Genomic DNA, 18611 nt, shown 5'->3' on the forward strand with positions numbered 1-18611 from the left:
AAGGTTAACTTTCTAACAGGACAACAACACTAAGCACACAGCCAAGACAATGCAGGAGAGGCTTTGGGATACGTCTCTGAATGTCCTTGAGTGGCCCTGCCAGAGCCCGGACTTGAACCCGATCGAACATCTCTGGAGAGACATGTAAACAGTTTTTTTTTTTTGTCATTGTGGGGTATTGATGGGGGGGGGGGGTCAATTTTATACATTTTAGAATAAGACTGTAACATAACAAAATGTGAAAAAAGTCAAGGGGTGTGAATACTTTCCGAATGCACTTTCTGAATTCCTATCAGTTTCATGAGGACACAAGTGTCCATCACATTGGTGATCTACCAAATGCTACAAATTATTATCATAATTGACTTGAATATTTGGCATACCAGGATATTATTAAAAATGAAAAACACATAATTACAGCAGAGTATCGGAATATTATTTTAGCTGATTTTTATATCTATATGTTGACAGCGTGTATCGACTCTAAAGGTTTCCACACTGTCTACGCAAACAGAGCCGACAGAGGTCCGTTTGTGTCGCTCTCTATGTAGTTCTACGTACATTTATTTGTGAGGGCGATTATTTTTTACCGAATGCAAATGGACCTCCGTCGGCTCCATTTGCATAGACTATGTAGAGCCCTTCAGACCCAAAAACGTTTTTTTTTTTATAGGTAGCGCGCAAGTTATCTGTTCCTGCGCCAAAACTCTGTTCTCCTTTTTCTTTTCAAATGGCAAGGAAACATGTTTTCAGAACATTTATTTTCATGACTGAGCAAAATTGTTTGGACCATCAAAACAGAATGAAATTTCAGTATCAAATCCCAATCGTCACCTACGGTTTGTGATAATATCGTATTGTGTGGTCCTACTGCAGTCAACTCTTTCCAACACATTACGTGAAAAAGCTTGACAGTCTATTATTGTAATATCACCAACTGTTTAGTATGTTAAAGACCAGCTTGCTTTCCGCTGCTCCAGCTTGCTTTCCGTTGGATCGTCAAGCCACGGCTAATCCCTGTGGTGGGACTCTGTTTTCTATCTCTCTGATTTAGTGGAAGTGACAAGTGCTATCCCCACAATACTGCAAAAAATGTGTTGTTCTCTCTAGACCTGCGGGGCAGGCAGGTGTCAGTGCTTTGTTCCAGCTGACTCTTAATTGCCAGCGGTTGAAGCAATCAGTAGCACTTGATTGGTGTGATATTGGATTTGCTCTTTAAGAAGCTATAAAACTATAAACACTATAAGCCAGACTCGTTGCTTTACTGGACACAGGGTCATGCAGAATGATGGGTTGACAGTGGAAAGGAAAAATGATTCAGTCTGACTAATCAGAGTTACACACTCCAATTTTGATTTAACTGAATTGGACGAGCACTTGAGGCAACAGAGAAGTGGCTTGAAATTAGATGAGGCTCCTGAGGGACGTCACACAATTGTGACACCAAAGTGTTAATATACAGTATTTGTCTCTCTAGAGGTCTTGGGAAGATCCAGTGACCTAGAGGCTGGCCAGTTATTGAATGACAATGATGGACCTCCTTCCAAACAGCCTGGTAAAGCATGTTTTAAATAAACCATTGAATTAGATGAACACTCATACAAAAAAGGCACACAGAGGAGGTTTAAAAATGTATAAACCTCTTAAAGAGCCACTCCGTTGACATTAACATTTAGACATTTTGAAAGGAAAGGAAATAATCAATTTACTGTGCGGCACCCTATCTGAGAGGGTCCGTTGACGTTTGAAACCTCTGATTTCTGTTCAATTGTTTCCAAAACCAACTAATGTAACCATGGCATGTGGCCCACTAAACTGTCGGCCAACTAGGTGAAACTTGAGAGACTTGACAGTCACAGTGGTATCTTTAGAACCGCAAAGTCAAAATACTGAGACTATTATGAGTCCAGGCATACAGTATCTTCAACCCTCCCAGTAACAATTCAGTCACCTGAATTTGAAGCCTTATTCTAATATGCAGGCCTACAACTGCATGTCCAATATTGTTCATTGTACTGTAATCCCAAGGAGACAATCATTCAGTGAATAGAAATCATTCTGACTATCATACGTAGATCGTAGGATCTTAATTTGAGCCAGTTTGCTACAGCAGGAAAATTATCCTGTAGCAACAGGAAAAGTTCATTATTAAGTGGATTATAATTAATGGACATTTTTGTAGAGGTTGATTAGATTTTTTGTAAGGGAAAATCAAGTCAGTGGAAATTACAATCTTCGGAAGCATTTTTAAACCTCAAAAACACTACACGTTTTAAATATCCTACATTGTAAGAAAGTTCTCCTGCAACAGGGTGATCAAATTAAGATCCTACATCTGTAGGCAAGATTTGTGTCTAAAGAGTCACCTGTCACAGAATATGTTGCTTTTACGTAAAATACAATTTTACATAATCTTGACCTAAGGTTGTACAGCTTTAGAAGTGTCTTAATAAGGTGAATTCACATAAATGTGTGGAAGTTGTTCTTGATCTGCATGACAAATTCTCCTGAAATTACAGAAATACTAAGCATAAATTAGCAGTCACAAAGTTATGTTAAAGTGAAAATTTACAGATCCAAAGTCTATAGGTAAGGCATATCAAAATAACTATATTGTACGTCCTTATCATGGATTATAGATAGCGGTATTTATGTTCAATGTTGTGTCATATTAGGTGTACTGTTGTAAGCAGTGATGTAATAGTAAAAAAAAAGATTGGTGGGTAAATGCTGACCACCGTTCGTGTTGTGTAAAGTAACACCGTCACGACTTCCGCCCTCTCCTTTCGGACGGTGTTCGGCAGTCGATGTCACCGACCTTCTAGCCATCACTGATCCATTTTTCATTTTCCATTGGTTTTGTCTTGTCTTCCTTCACACCTGGTTCCAATCCCATCAATTACATGTTGTTTATTTAACCCTCTGTTTCCCCTCATGTTCTTGTCGGAGATTGTTTGATTGTATGTTTTGTGCAAGTCATGTGTCGGTGTGCGACAGGTTTTGTACCCATTTTTATTATTTTTGTATATATTTTTTTTAGTTTTATGAGCACTTATTAAACTACTCTGTTTATACCAAGTTCGTTCTCCTGTGCTTGACTTCCCTGCCACCAACACGCACCCATTACAAACGCTCTCTATATTAATTTTTAATACATTTTTCTGCAAAAGGTGGATTTGCATTTGCCCTCCACTACACTTCTGGTGTAAGTCTCTAGGGTGTATTCCAGAGAAGTAAGTGGTTGTGGATACTGGAAAGAGGTATGACCCCTGTATGAAAAATTGTATGACACCATGTGGTCAGGATAACCACATTATGGCAGCTCAGTTGGCTCAGGGCCCATATGACCCCGTGCTGTAACATCCTGCTGGGTTCACTGAGTATAACGGCCTGTCTAGCACGCTTAACATGAATCTGTGAAATACATTGATCTACACATGCTGATTTCGTTCCCCATCGTCTCTGAGCTTGACTGTCTGTATTGCTAGGACTCTCAAGATACACTAAATGACCAAAAGTATGTGGACACCTGCTCTCTGAACATCTCATTCCAAAATGTATAGTCACTTTAACCCTACCTTCCCCTAATTACCTTGACTAACCTGTACCCCCACACATTGACTCGGTACCCTTTATATAGCCTCGCTATTGGTATTCTATTGTGTTAGATTTAATTTTTTTACTTTAGTTTATTTAGTAAATATTTTCTTAACTCTGTTTCTTGAACTGCATTGTTGGTTAAGGGCTTGCAAATAAGCATGTCACGGTAAATGCCTGTTGTATTCAGAATATGTGACAAATGCAATTTGATTTGAATTTGATTTTAAATCATGGGCATTAATATGGAGTTGTTCCCCCTTTGCTGCCATAACAGCCTCCACTCTTCCGGGAAGGCTTTCCACTAGATGATGGAACATTACTGTGGGGACTTGCTTCCATTCAGCCACAAGAGCATTGAGGAGGTCGGGAACTGATGTTGGGCGATTAGGCCTGGCTCGCAGTCGGTGTTCCAATTAATCTCAAAGGTGTTCGATGGGGTTGAGGTCAGGGCTCTGTGCAGGCCAGTCAAGTTCTTCCTTTCTGTATGGACCTCGCTTTGTACATGGGGGCATTGTCATACTGAAACAGGAAAGGGCCTTCCCCAAACTGTTGCCACAAAGTTGGAAGCACAGAACCGTCTAGAATGTCATTGTATGCTGTAGGATTAAGATTTCTCGTCACTGAAACTAAGGGGCCTAGCCCGAACCATGAAAAACAGCCCCAGACCATTATTCCTCCTCCAACAAATGTTATAGTTGGTACTATGCATATGGGCAGGTAGCGTTTTCCTAGCATCTGCCAAACACAGATTCCTCCTTCGGACTACCAGAGGATGAAGCGTGATTCATCACTCCAGAGAACGTGTTCCACTGCTCCAGAGTCCATTGGCGGTGAGATTTACACCACTTACACCACCGCATAGTGATCTCACACCTCAATCACACCGACAGCGTCATTGCATTTTGGTACACCAGGAATTCATTCATTTCCAATGGAACACTGCATTTGCCTTGGAGCATTGCATTGCAGAGGCAGAGGCAGTTGCAGTGCGATTTGTGTGATGCATACTTTGGATTTATCGAATGTATGCCCAAACTGTATGTGTAAATGGCTTGATAGAAATGATAGCAGTTGAATGTTGAAATTTTGTTGCACACATATCCAGATTATGCTCCGTAACGTTTTGCGCAATGACGCTGTCGCTGTGGTCAATGCGTTAGGTTTGTGTGCGGCTGCTCGGGCCATGGAAACCCATTTAATGAAGCTCCCGATTAACAGTTATTGTGCTGAAGTTGCTTCCAGAGGCAGTTTGGAACTCAGTAGTGAGTGTTGCAAACAAGGACAGAGTTTTACGTGCTACAGCACTCAACACTGAGCTCTTCAGTAAGGCCATTCTACTGCCAATGTTTGTCTATGGAGATTGCATCGCTGTGTGCTCTATTATACACCTGTCAGCAACCAGAATCCACTCATTTGAAGAGGTGTCCACATACTTTTGTATATATAGTGTCTATAAAAGACTGTAATATTACACGCCTGCTGCAAAGATTCGTTGAGCATACTGAATTTCTTGTCTTTGAGTTTCTTGTCTTTAAAGGTGCACTATGCCGAATTCGCTCTGCCGTTTCCTGGTTGCTAAATTTCTTATAGTTCACCTAATATCAGTTTAGTGTAGAGAATCATTGTACCATCTTAAAACGCTGTGAAATATTTTTTCCATAGCCAAAGATGTTGTATTGTTTGAAGCGGGTATACAAAACTGCAAGTAAAAGACGCAAAAATGAAATTTAACCCATTTAATCCCAAATTTTTCCCAGACAAGAAAATTACTAACCCTTTGAAATAATCAATAATTATTTGGGGGAATTTTCCATGGAAATGTAGGTGAAAAGGTGTGTTTTATGGTCGATCACAATTGGTGGGATAATGTGATGTATACTGAATTAACATATTTCTCCTACACAGTCATCAAAATTCTTATCCCAGCCCAGTTATTAACACATTTAAAACTCTGTCACTGGCAGTCTCCAGCATTGTCACTAGAATGCCCCATCACATTCTAGTGTGACTATTTTACAGATCAAAAACCCTTATACAACACCGATATGAATACTGAGAGCAAAGACAAAAAACAACAACCATCAACGAATTTCAACATTGTTACTTTATTGTAACATGCATTGTTGCTTCAGTGCAACATGCATTGTTGCTTCAGTGCAACATGTATTGAAACATAAATATTGTAACTTTATTGGAACATTGTCATTATGACATTTCAGTGCAACATTCACTAACAACTGTATAGCAGTCGTGTGATTAATTCACATTGAACATAAAGGTAACATTTAGGATAGAGGTAGCCTGTAGAGTATGCATTCAAGTAGAGGCCTACACGGAACAAAAAAAAATTATATATATATATATATACACACATCATACATACATACAGTACATGCATACATACACATATATATATTTATATATATATATATATATATATATATGCGTATATATATATATGCTACATATATATTAGTTTGTTCATCACTTTGTTCATCACTCTTTTGAACTGTGATCAGTCAGACCTACTGTCATACAGGGTCTTGAATCAATTGACTTCTTTTCCAAAAACATTTCAGTAATTTTGATTGTCTTTTTCACTTTTTCGTTGACTTTTCTTCCTAGAGTCCGTTGTACTGCTTCTCCTCACCCTTTATTGACTTTTCTATTTTTCTTTTATTGGCTTTTTCAGTCCTTTTTCATTCACTCTTATCTCCTTTTCTGCTGTCCATGGTATATCTTGAATCACTCAATGTGCAGTGGCGCTTTGCATTTCTCACATGCATAGGTAGTGCGTTTGTCACAATGACAACATCTCTGGAACCGGTGCATTGTGTTGATTGGCCAGTGAGAAGCTTTGTCATATCTTGCCTGATCTTCAACAGTAGCAGCCATTAGAGATCTCCTTCTGTGGCTCAGTGGTTTCGTGACAAACCTTTGCATATTTGGGCTGTTGACTATGTGTTTTGGAATCACGTAGGTGCCAGGCCTCTTCGATTGTTTGAACACTTGATCTGACCACCTGCAGCTTTACCCTTGGCTCTTCTGGCTGGCCCCTATGGCGGGTAGAGGCCCTTGGCTCTTCATTATCAACAATGGAGGGGGTGGTAAGGGGTAGGTCATCATCACTGATAACTTTGTTCCTGTCATGATCTGTTTGCATAGGTTTGGTTCAGCATATGCATTCAACAGTCTGGCTGGCTAATGGCCTGTCTCCCCCTCATAGACCATATCTGACCTATTGCTATCACAATCACTGAGGACAGCATCTTTCTCATTTTGAGGGATAACTGCAATGTTGCATGCCTTGTCTGGGCAGTCACCTAGATCCAACATATCCAGAACTTGACTCAAAGTGAAACTAAAAGAAAGAACAGAGTAGAAAGTTAGGTAGAACAATAACTATGTATGTGTATACCTAGATGCAATGTGTTATTCCGCAGTTCACTATTGTTGCCGTCAACAAGTTTACTCATTCTGTGACCCCACTGAACAAAGTTGAGTAATTGCAAATGCATATATCAATACTAGACAACTTAAATATGATATGTACCAAAAATATTTGTCCTATCTTTATGTTAACATACTTTACTAACCTTTTGTTTAGGAGCTTTGATGCGGCCATCCTCTTCTCATGGTGCAACCAGGAAGTAAACAGCTCTGGTAATGTGACAATTTACACTAAATATGTGACACATGACACATGTGACACTGCACCTTTATTATTTCAATATTTGCTGGAAACGCATTGATACATCATTCAGTAAAACAAATTGAGCCTTATAACTGAAAGTTTTGTACGGTCACTATTGTGACTGATGGGATTAAATAGGTTAAGACTGGGAAGCTAGGAAATAGTGCACACATTGAACAGATCTACCACTTCTTACACTTGCTTTCAATGAGATTGACAGATCTATAACTTCAATTTCTATATGAATTTGGTTGGGTCGCCCAAAAAGTTACATATAGCAGCTTTAAAGGCTGTGATGCTGGTGTAAAGGATGTCACGTTGCTTGCGTAGCCAGTACCACTTCCTCCTGATTCAATTGACACAGAGGCACAACCCCAGGACCTCTGTCTTGCAAGCACGCGTGACCACCCTCCTGAAGCGTTTTATCAGTCGACACCATGCGAAAAGTGGGGACGCTTCAGGCTGAAGAGTACATTTCATACACCCCTATGTCCTTCACTGGCTGTTTTTTTTCTTCATTTAAAACAAATAATCCTAACACACCACATCTCTCCCTGCCCAGAAGCTTTTAACAGCCTAACAAATGTTAAGACATGAACTCTCTCAATATTACCAGAGATTTCATGTAAAATTTGACTAGTATTTTACATTTTGCAGAGTTTGCTGCTTTTTCGAACATAACATTTTTAAATATGCCCTGAAGAACTGTGGAAGAAACACTTCTTATCCAGACCACTGGGATTCCACACATATATTCCTCATAACTAAACATAACTCATAATATCTCAGTGACGAGCAAAAGATCTATTGATTATAATTACTGAAATGTTCAGGTCATTACATGGTGTAAATGAGTGAATTACATTATACTGCCTGTTTTTCAAAGCATTGAAAATAGGAACTTTTTAAAATATTTATGGCAAAGTTGGTAGCACAATTATTCCAAACCAGTTACAGCAGATTCATGTGTTGTCCTACCTAACTGCTACTTTTTAAACCATTCATGTTAAACCAAGCTTTCAGCAAACGCAATGTCCCTATTATGCTTATCTAAAGTACCTTATATGTGAACGCTATGGGAGTGAATAATGTGCTGCCTTGGATGTTGGCGTATTGAAACTCAGTTGGCACTGAGCAGATATAATGCAAATGATGCAAGCAACTCTGCACAAACTTACAACAATAACAAACAGTTTATTCCACGGACTTGAGACGTTTCTGACCATCGATTTGTCATTTTAGCTGATCTCTTGTTTCCTTGTTGTTCATTTAGCTGCTTTAGCAATTGTTTCATTGCTAAACAGTGTCTTGTCCCGTTAACTTGGGCTAACATTATAGTGCTGGCTTTGACATCCAGCTTTTTAGGGTCCAATATACAGTACATGAGAGTGCATGGGAAGTCTGTGTTCATAGTTTACCCAGAGAAGGATTGGGATGATTAGATTGTTTGGAAAAACCTATGATTGAACACAGTGTTCTAAAACAAGTGTTTATATACAGTTAATAAGCACTTTATAATTGAACACAAACAGGGGTTGAACGTTCACACAACCTTGTTTCAACCCATTACACGGTTACGAAGTGGTAGTGTGATCATAACAACATACAGAAACTCAAGTCCTTCTGTTCACTTGACTTAGAATTCCTCACAATCAAATGTCGACCGAATTATCTGCCAAGAGAATTCTCTTAGATTATAATCAGTCGTGCATATCCCCCCCCCCCAAGCAGACACATCGACGGCCCTGAAAGAACTTAATTTGACTCTATGTAAACTGGAAACTACATATCCTGAGGCTGCATTCATTGTAGCTGGGGATTTTAACAAGGCTAATCTGAAAACAAGACTCCCTAAATTCTATCAGCATATCGATTGTGCTACCAGGGCTGGTAAAACCCTGGATCATTGTTATTCTAACTTCCGCGATGCATATAAGGCCCTCCCCCGCCCTCCTTTCGGAAAATCTGACCACGACTCCATTTTGTTGCTTCCAGCCTATAGACAGAAACTTAAACAGGAAGCCCCCGCGCACAGGTCTGTTCAACGCTGGTCCGACCAATCTGATTCCACGCTTCAAGATTGCTTCGATCACGTGGATTGGGATTTGTTCCGCATTGCGTCAAACAACAACATTGACGAATATGCTGATTCGGTGAGCGAGTTCATTAGAAAGTGCATTGGCGATGTCGTACCCACAGCAACTATTGAAACATTCCCAAACAAGAACCCAGTCTGTTGTTCCCACATGCATCAAGAGGGCCACCATTGTTCTTGTTCCCAAGAAAGCTAAGGTAACTGAGCTAAACGACTTCCGCCCCGTAGCACTCACTTCCGTCATCATGAAGTGCTTTGAGAGACTAGTCAATGACCATATCACCTCCACCCTACCTGACACCCTAGACCCACTCCAATTTACTTACCGCCCCAATAGGTCCACAGACAAAGCAATCGCAACCACACTGCACACTGCCCTAACCCATCTGGACAAGACGAATAACTATGTGAGAATGCTGTTCATCGACTACAGCTCAGCATTTAACACCATAGTACCCTCCAAACTCGACCCTGGGTCTCGACCCCGCCCTGTGCAACTGGGTACTGGACGGGCCGCCCTGTGCAACTGGGTACTGGACGGGCCGCCCCCAGGTGATGAGGGTAGGTAACATCTCCACTCTGCTGATCCTCAACACTGGGGCCCCACAAGGGTGCATTCTGAGCCCTCTCCTGTACTCCCTGTTCCCCCACGAATGTGTGGCTATGCACACCTCAAACTCAATCATCAAGTTTGCAGATGACACTACAGTGGTAGGCTTACCAACAATGACGAGACGGCCTACAGTGAGTAGATGAGGGCCCTCGGCGTGTGGTGTCAGGAAAATAACCTCACACTCAACGTCAACAAAACAAAGGAGATGATCGTGGACTTGAGGGAGCAACGCCCTATCCACATCGGCGGGACAGTAGTGGAGAGGGTAGTAAGTTTTAAGTTCCTCGGCATACACATCATGGACAAACTGAATTGGTCCACCAACACAGACAGCGTGGTGAAGAAGGGGGAGCAGCACCTCTTCAACCTCAGGTGGCTGAAGAAATTCGGATTGTCACCAAAAACACTCACAAACCTTTACAGATTCACAATCGAGAGCATCCTGTCGGGCTGTATCACCGCCTGGTATGGCAACTGCTCCTTCCACAACCGTAAGGCTCCCCAGAGGGTAGTGAGGTCTGCACAATGCATCACCGGGGGCAAACTACCTGCCCTCCAGGACACCTACACCACCCGATGTCACAGGAAGGCCATAAAGATCATCAAGGACAACAACCACCCGAGCCACTGTGTCACGTTCTGACCATAGTTCTTTTGTGTTTTCCTTGTTTTAATGTTGGTCAGGATGTGAGCTGGGTGGGCATTCTATGTTGTGTGTCTAGTTTGTCCGTTTCTATGTATGGCCTGATATGGTTCTCAATCAGAGGCAAGTGTTAGTCATTGTCTCTGATTGGGAACCATATTTAGGTAGCTTGTTTTGTGTTGGGGTTTGTGGGTGGTTGTTTCCTGTCTTTGTGTTCTCTGCAGCAGATAGGACTGTTTCGGGTTTTGCCACGTTTGTTATTTTGTATTTGTGTAGTGTTCACGTTATCGGCTTTTATTAAACATGTTGAACACGAACTACGCTGCATTTTGGTCCTCCTCTCCTTCGACGGAAGAAAGCCGTTACAGAACCACCCACCACAACAGGACCAAGCAGCGTGGTAACGGGCAGGAGCAGGAGAGGAAGCGATGTCAGGATTATTGGACATGGGAGCAGAATCTGGACTATACTACTTGGGAATAGATAGACCGGTGGGCGGTCGACCCAGGGAGATTGCCGGAGCCCGCCTGGGATTCGCTGGAGCAGTGCGAGGAGGGTTACAGGAGAATGGAGTTGGCGAAACGAGCACGGCGGCGCGGTAGGAAGCCCGAGAGGCAGCCCCAAAAATGTATTGGGGGGGGCACACAGGGAGTATGGCGAAACCAGGTAGGAGACCTGCGCCAACTTCCTGTGCTTACCGGAGAGCGAGAGAGACCGGGCAGGCACCGTGTTATGCTGTGGAGCGCACTGTGTCTCCAGTGCGGGTGCATAGCCCGGTGCGATACATTCCAGCTCCTCGTACCGGCCGGGCTAGTGTGGGCATCGAGCCAGGTAAGGTTGGGCAGGCTCGGTGCTCAAGAGCTCCATTGCACCTGCACAGTCCGGTCTATCCAGTGCCACCTACACGCACCAGCCCTCCGGTGGCAGCCCCCCGCACCAGGCTTCCTGTCCAGAGCCCAGTACTCCCTATTTCTCCTCCCCGCACTCGCCCTGAGGTGCGTGTCCTCAGCCCAGTACCACCAGTGCCGGTACCATGTACCAGGTCTACAGTGCGCCTCGCCTGTCCAGAGCTGCTAGAGTCTCCCGCCTGTCCAGAGCTGCTAGAGTCTCCCGCCTGTCCAGAGCTGTTTGAGTCTCCCGTCTGTCCAGAGCTGCTAGAGTCTCCCGCCTGTCAAGAGCTGCTAGAGTCTCCCGCCTGTCCAGAGCTGCTAGATTCTCCCGTCTGTCCAGAGCTGCTAGAGTCTCCCGTCTGTCATGAGCCGCCAGAGCCGCCAATCTGCAAGGATCCGCCAGAGCCGCCAGTCTGCAAGGAGCCGCCAGAGCCGCCAGTCTGCAAGGAGCAGCCAAAGCCGCCAGTCAGCCAGGATCTTCCAGAGCCGCCATTCAGCCAGGATCTGCCAGAGCCGCCATTCAGCCAGGATCTGCCAGCGCCGCCATTCAGCCAGGATCTGCCAGAGCCGCCATTCAGCCAGGATCTGCCAGAGCCGCCATTCAGCCAGGATCTGTCAGAGTCGCCAGTCAGCCAGGAGCTGCCAGAGCCGTCAGTCAGCCAGAAGCTGCCAGAGCCGTCAACCAGCCTGAGCTACCTCTCAGTCCTAAGCTACCCCTCAGGCCTAAGCTACCCCTCAGTCCTGAGCTACCCCTCGGTCATGAGCTACCCCTCTGTCATGAGCTACCTCTCAGTCATGAGCTTCCTCAGTCAGGAGGCACCCCTCAATCCAGAGGCGCTCCTCAGTCCAGTGGGGCCCTTTGTTAGGGTTCCTAGGCCAAGGTCGGCGGTGAGGGTCGCCACTCAAGGGACGCTAAGGAGGTGGACAAAGACAATGGTGGAATGGGGTCCATGTCCAGCACCAGAGCCGACCACCGCGGACAGATGCCCAACCAGACCCTCCCCTATAGGTTTAGGTTGTGTGGTCGGAGTCCGCACCTTGGGGCGGGGGGGGGGGGGGGGGGGGGGGGTGGAGTACTGTCACGTTCTGACCATAGTTCTTTTGTGTATTCCTTGTTTTAGTGTTGGTCAGGACGTGAACTGGGTGGGCATTCTATGTTGTGTGTCTAGTTTGTCCGTTTCTATGTATGGCCTGATATGGTTCTCAATCAGAGGCAGGTGTTAGTCATTGTCTCTGATTGGGAACCATATTTAGGTAGCTTGTTTTGTGTTGGGGTTTGTGGGTGGTTGTTTCCTGTCTTTGTGTTCTCTGCAGCAGATAGGACTGTTTCGGGTTTTGCCACGTTTGTTATTTTGTATTTGTGTAGGGTTCACATTATCGACTTTTATTAAACATGTTGAACACGAACTACGCTGCAATTTGGTCCTCCTCTCCTTCGATGGAAGAAAGCCGTTACACACTGCCTGTTCACCCCGCTATCATCCAGAAGGCGAGGTCAGTACAGGTGCATCGAAGCAGTGACCGAGAGACTGAAAAACAGCTTCTATCTCAAGGCCATCAGACTGTTAAACAGCCACCACTAACATTGAGTGGCTGCTGCCATACATGTACAAAATGTATCACTAGCCACTTTAAACAATGCCACTTAATATAATGTTTACATACCCTACATTACTCATCTCATATGTATATACTGTACTCGATACCATCTACTGCATCTTGCCTATGCCGTTCGGTACCATCACTCATTCATATATCTTTATGTACATATTCTTCATCCCCTTACACTTGTGTGTATAAGGTAGCTGTTGTGAAATTGTTAGGTTAGATTACTCGTTGGTTATTACTGCATTGTCGGAACTAGAAGCACAAGCATTTCGCTACACTCGCATTAACATCTGCTAACCATGTGTATGTGACAAATAACATTTGATTTGATTTAGTGTGGACATAGGGCTTCTGTTAAATCACATTTGAATGTGAGAGGCAAACTCATTGCCTGTGTATATCCTGAAATGATCAAATCAGTCAACCTATCCCGCTATCATAGCCAACATATTGAATTTCCATATCAGTGCCAATTACTAACAAAAAGCTAAACATTTCACTTTGGATCAGTTTAATACCCTGTATTTTTCTTTATGCTAAATGGCCGACTGGATTCAAACCTCTGTCTCCTGTGTGAACTTGCTGGGCTAAAGCTTAGGCATTAGATTGCTGAGCTAGCACAAGATCTAATGGACAATTAATTGTATGTTAAAATTTCTCAAAAGAGTTGGCTGGTCAACCATCATCTGTGATCTATTGTTTTCATATTGACACCTGTTAGTATTTATTAATCAGAGGTTGTTATTGTATAATCTCATCAACTACTTTCCTGGATGCTGACAATGATGCATTGGGTGACACAGGTGTTTCTCTATATTATCAATCAGCAGAGTGTTGCTGCTCACCAATGTGGTCTAATTCATCTGGAGAGGTATGGTGATGAAGAGTGAGTGAGTCCACCAACAGCACAGGGAAGGACACAAGGCCAAAACAGACAGGAGAGATAGTGTGTCTTATTGTGACATTGATGATCATGTGTCATAACAGAATGGTTCTTACATAACTGGACAAATTGTTTACAAACAGTGTTCAATATTCAAAAAATTTTTTTTCGCTCAAATAAAAATGTTTTGTATCGTCACACATCTTGGTAGAAGAAACACATTTCAGCTAATATTTGAGAGCAAGTGGCTGCAAACACTGCATTAATTAATAATTTATTCGAGTTTAAAAATGGCACTTGAGTCTTTGGCTCCATTCCAGCAACCCACCCGCAAACTGAATATGATATTATTACTGTATCCAATATTAGAAGATTGGCTCCGATTGCACAGTTTACAGTTTCCCCTTCATTTATGATCAGAACATTACGGCTAAATAAGTACTGGCACCCAATTACGCATGGACAGGGACAATCCCCACTATGTAGCCAATGTTAACAGTGTAAAGATACACGGTTCATTTTTTAAATTTTTATATTGAAATGGTTTAATATCTTACTTGTGGTGTTGTACTTCACCCCGTTGATGTACTCTGGACAGGGTCTCTCCATCATCCGTCCGGTGTTGCTCCTTGGCCAACATGTTCCAATCTCATCAGTTGTGGCATTGCAATACAAACCTTTAAATAAACACAAAGGCGTTTAAATAATGATAATGAATTGCCCAAGACGTCAAGGGTAAGCATTAACCATTGATGACAGTGTCAAAATCCCCTCAACTCGTACCGTCAAAATCCATCAAAGAGAACGATGCGTTTTCGTAGAAAGTGTCTTGAAAGGCATCCATCAAACTACAGTTTGGGTCCCCAAACTCCCCAAAGATGATTTGGTAAATCGTAGCATCCATGGTTCAATTGATACGTTAAATCAAAGAGCTAGGCTTGAAGTCCGAAAGGCTCCTAACACGTTGCCTACTACGTGCATGTGTTTCATCCAAAATAGAATGCCAAGAAATAGTGCGCCCGTTTCAAACCCGTGGAAAGCTGCTCGTCCAATTGACGCACTCGGAATTCTGACTCCACGTAGGCTACTCGAGAGTTTCCTTCTCTCTCCTCCTCTCCCTGTACAATCAGATCGATGCAGTGAGCTTCAGCCTACTAGCATAAATTCATAATCTTTCTGTGGAATTATGCACAAATGTTAAAAGTTAGTTAAATTCATACAGAAAGACGATGTCTTTTACACACTACCCATCTGTTATGTCTCATGACAGCCGGTGTCAGTGAGCTATTGAGACAAATGCGTCCAATCTGGTAGCAGTGGCGGATTCAATGTTCTGATGGAAGCACTGTTGGAAACGATATTTTATAGTTTTTTTCATAAACCTTTTAGTAAAAAGATTAAAGGTATTTTCTATAGGTAAATATGAGAGGGGGGGGGGGGGAGAAGGAAGGAGCAGGAGGGAGGTTAAAGGGGGCATTGAAACAGGTTATGGATACATCCCAGACATGATGTGGGTGACATAAATGTTACCTTAAATAGTTTTCAGTGGCATGTAGCCTAGAGAATATATAAATATCTATTTTCTATTTATATGTTTAAATCCAAAACACACATCAATTCAAGAAAATGGTTTTAAACTAACTACAGTCTGTTTTCCTCTCATAATCCCTTTCTGACTAATCTCTTATTTTATTTAAAAATAAGATAATTTTTGTGAGTCAGATTACTATCAGATTAGGTTTTCCATACCTCTGAGTTATGCCAAGCACCGTTGTGAGATTCAGAATTCCCTAATATAATTTGCATTATCCATCTAAAGTTCTGACTGCAGGGGAAAGTGTTTATTTCAATGTGTTTTTAAGTCGACCTATCTATTTTGTGTGGGTGAAAAAATCTGTTCGGTTGATAAAGGAATGAACATTAAACGGTTGTGAAATTGCATGAAAAATGTGTCAAACAAACTTTTGAAGATGTCACTTTTGATGAAGCTTATGATAAATGTCCTGTAGGAACACTTTCTCCAATGCTTTCTGTATTACATATGTATCACCATTATGTCATCACAGACTGATGATCTATCTGTTTATTTGTTCAATTAGACTCATGACCTTTATCTAAATGAGAGAGTTCTCAGTTTTGCACTGGACTCACACATACAATTACTGTTCCATCTCATTTACTGTAATATGCAGTCTAGACACGTATTAGGAGATCTGAAACATACACGTCCATCCGTCCCCCAACCCAGCTCTGTGAGTGTCAACTTCAGCACAGAGTAGCCTAGTGGAGGAAGTTTTAATTGCCCATGTCTATTAATAGCACCACCTAAATGTTAATGTATTCCCCCAGAGCAGGCTACCAGCTATGGAATTAGACTAGATATCATTATCACCATCATGATGATGATGATCATTATTAATTTACTTGTTATGCTCCATATTCCATTAGGCTAATGGGGGAAGCAGATAAGTAAACAAGTCTGTAAATAACATTGATTGTCGTCCCTGCACATCCAATTTGTGGGCCTTAGGCACAGTATTCACATATTGGCTGTCATACTATATCGCCTGTGGTTCTGCTGTGAAATGTTCAGACTGGTTGAAAGTAAGTCTTTAATCTAACTGCACTGTCCAATTTACAGTAGCATGCAGTAGCAATTTACAATAGCAAGAATACCATGCTATTGTTTGAGGAGAGTGCACAGTTATGAACTTGAAAATGTATTAATAACTGATTTAAACAAAACTGCCAAGTGATCATTAATTAGAGTTTTTCAGGGTTATTCCCTGAATGCAGAACCGTAAATTAAGAAGGCTTTATGAATATTGACTGATATGGCTTTATAAAAATAAAGTGGCTGTGGTATAAGACAATTATATTTCAGTTTGAATAAAACTAATAGCAATGCATTTGATTGCTTTTCGAAGAGCATGTTGAAGGAACAATTATTTGTTTTTAATATCTTTCGCCTAAAAAGGATTTTAAACAAATAGCCTGTGGTGGTCTGTATAATTTGGGACAATAGGCTAGACCTGCAGTCATCAACTCTGTGCATCTTAGTGTAGTCTGTGCATGTCCAATAAAATATGCATTCTCTCTGCTGAGGAAAGGTAAAGGTAAACCCTTCTGGGTTTTCTGCTTCAAAAGTCTTGAAGTGAAGATGAGAGACATTACATCAGGGTTGCAAAGTTGGATCAAAATACTTGCAAATATAGGAGACCGATGGATCCCAGAGCCGCCTTGAGACCGTAAGGTTGTGAATCAGTCCTGCACAGCTTTCACCTCTCATCATATATTTCAGATGAAGAATGCATTGGCCCATAATGTCTGGTAAATTAAGGAACCTCTACGGGATCGGTGCCCCCCCCCCCCCCCATGGGACAGTTGAGCTAACGTGCACTAATGTGATTAGCATGAGGTTGTAAGTAACAATAACATTTCCCAGAACGTAGACATATCTGATATGGGCAGTAAGCTTACATTCTTGTTAGTAAACCAATTAGGCTCATTTGGGCAGACTTGATACAAAACTTTGAACAGAAATGCAATGATTCATTGGATCAGTCAGTGAACAAAATCTAAATTGCGCCTAAACTGGAATAATACATTGTAGCCTTTCTCTTGCATTTCAAACATGATGGAAAAACAAAACAAAAAAACACCAGATCTAGTGTGTTATATCCTCCTACATTAATTTCACATTTCCACAAACTACAAAGTGTTTACTTTCAAATGGTATCAAGAATATGCATATCCTTGCTACAGGATTTTAGATTTGGGTATGTCAATTTGGGCAAAAAAAAACATTTTTTAAAGGGTCCGATCCTTAACAGATGAGAGAAGACCTAGATTTCAATCTACTGGCGCCATGGACCATCTAAACCAGGTGAATTTGATATGTTGAGTTTCTGGTAACTTTATATAGTTTATCATCATAACAGGTCTTCCTGGTAACTCTTTATATGTCATCATAACAGTGAGAAGTGAGGACCATTTGAGGATAACAAAAGAAACCAGCAATTTAATAATATATTCTTCCTTCTGGAGTCAACTTGTCTGACCTAATTTTAAACACTGACTGTCATACTTTATCTGCAAGCCCAGTTCCTGACGTTCTTTGTGCTGGTTCAAAGAGACACATTTGATTCAGTTGTCTGATTGACAAAGACTGAGTCTTCTAGGCCCGGCGGACAGAGAGAGAATCTGCAGATTCTCACTCAGTAAGGTGTTGCCCAGAGCAAGGGCACAATGGGCTGGAAAAACAGATTGCGGAATCATGCAGGTAGGAAACACAGCATGAATTAGGAAGAAGCAGCTGAAAGAGTTATTGCCATTGTTCTGTATTTGTTGCAGCGGTGGCAGAATTAGTGGGGTGGGGGGATACAGACCAATACAAAAGTCTCTATTGTAATAGATACATGATTGTAGAATCTCTCTGACAAAGTGCTGTTTTTTCACGATGCATCTAACTTCTGTTTTAGACTTGATCTAAAATAAGCAGGGAGAGGGAGCTTTTAGTTTGACATGCTAGTGAGAATACAGGAGCAGAAGATGCCTTTTTCAAATAATCCTGTCAACAGGAATG

General features: G+C 42.0%; 1 protein-coding gene across 2 annotated transcripts in view; it reads right to left on the minus strand.

The window, feature by feature from the left end:
- The window catches only part of LOC109875294 (corticotropin-releasing factor receptor 2-like), a 69066-nt gene that overhangs the window by 45998 nt on the left and 4457 nt on the right, over positions 1–18611 (minus strand). The window contains exons 1-2 of one of the 2 annotated variants that reach the window (XM_020467600.2): positions 14810–14993; positions 14584–14703 (exon numbers count right to left, since the gene is read on the minus strand). In XM_020467600.2, coding sequence (XP_020323189.1) covers positions 14584–14703; positions 14810–14930 — 241 coding nt within the window. In that variant the 5' untranslated portion in view covers positions 14931–14993. Of the gene's footprint in view, positions 1–14583; positions 14704–14809; positions 14994–18611 lie in introns of those variants that run through there. The other variant, XM_020467599.2, reaches the window with a different exon arrangement.

This window comes from Oncorhynchus kisutch, linkage group LG30 (assembly GCF_002021735.2).
Source record: "Oncorhynchus kisutch isolate 150728-3 linkage group LG30, Okis_V2, whole genome shotgun sequence".
Classification (NCBI taxonomy): Eukaryota; Metazoa; Chordata; class Actinopteri; order Salmoniformes; family Salmonidae; genus Oncorhynchus; species Oncorhynchus kisutch.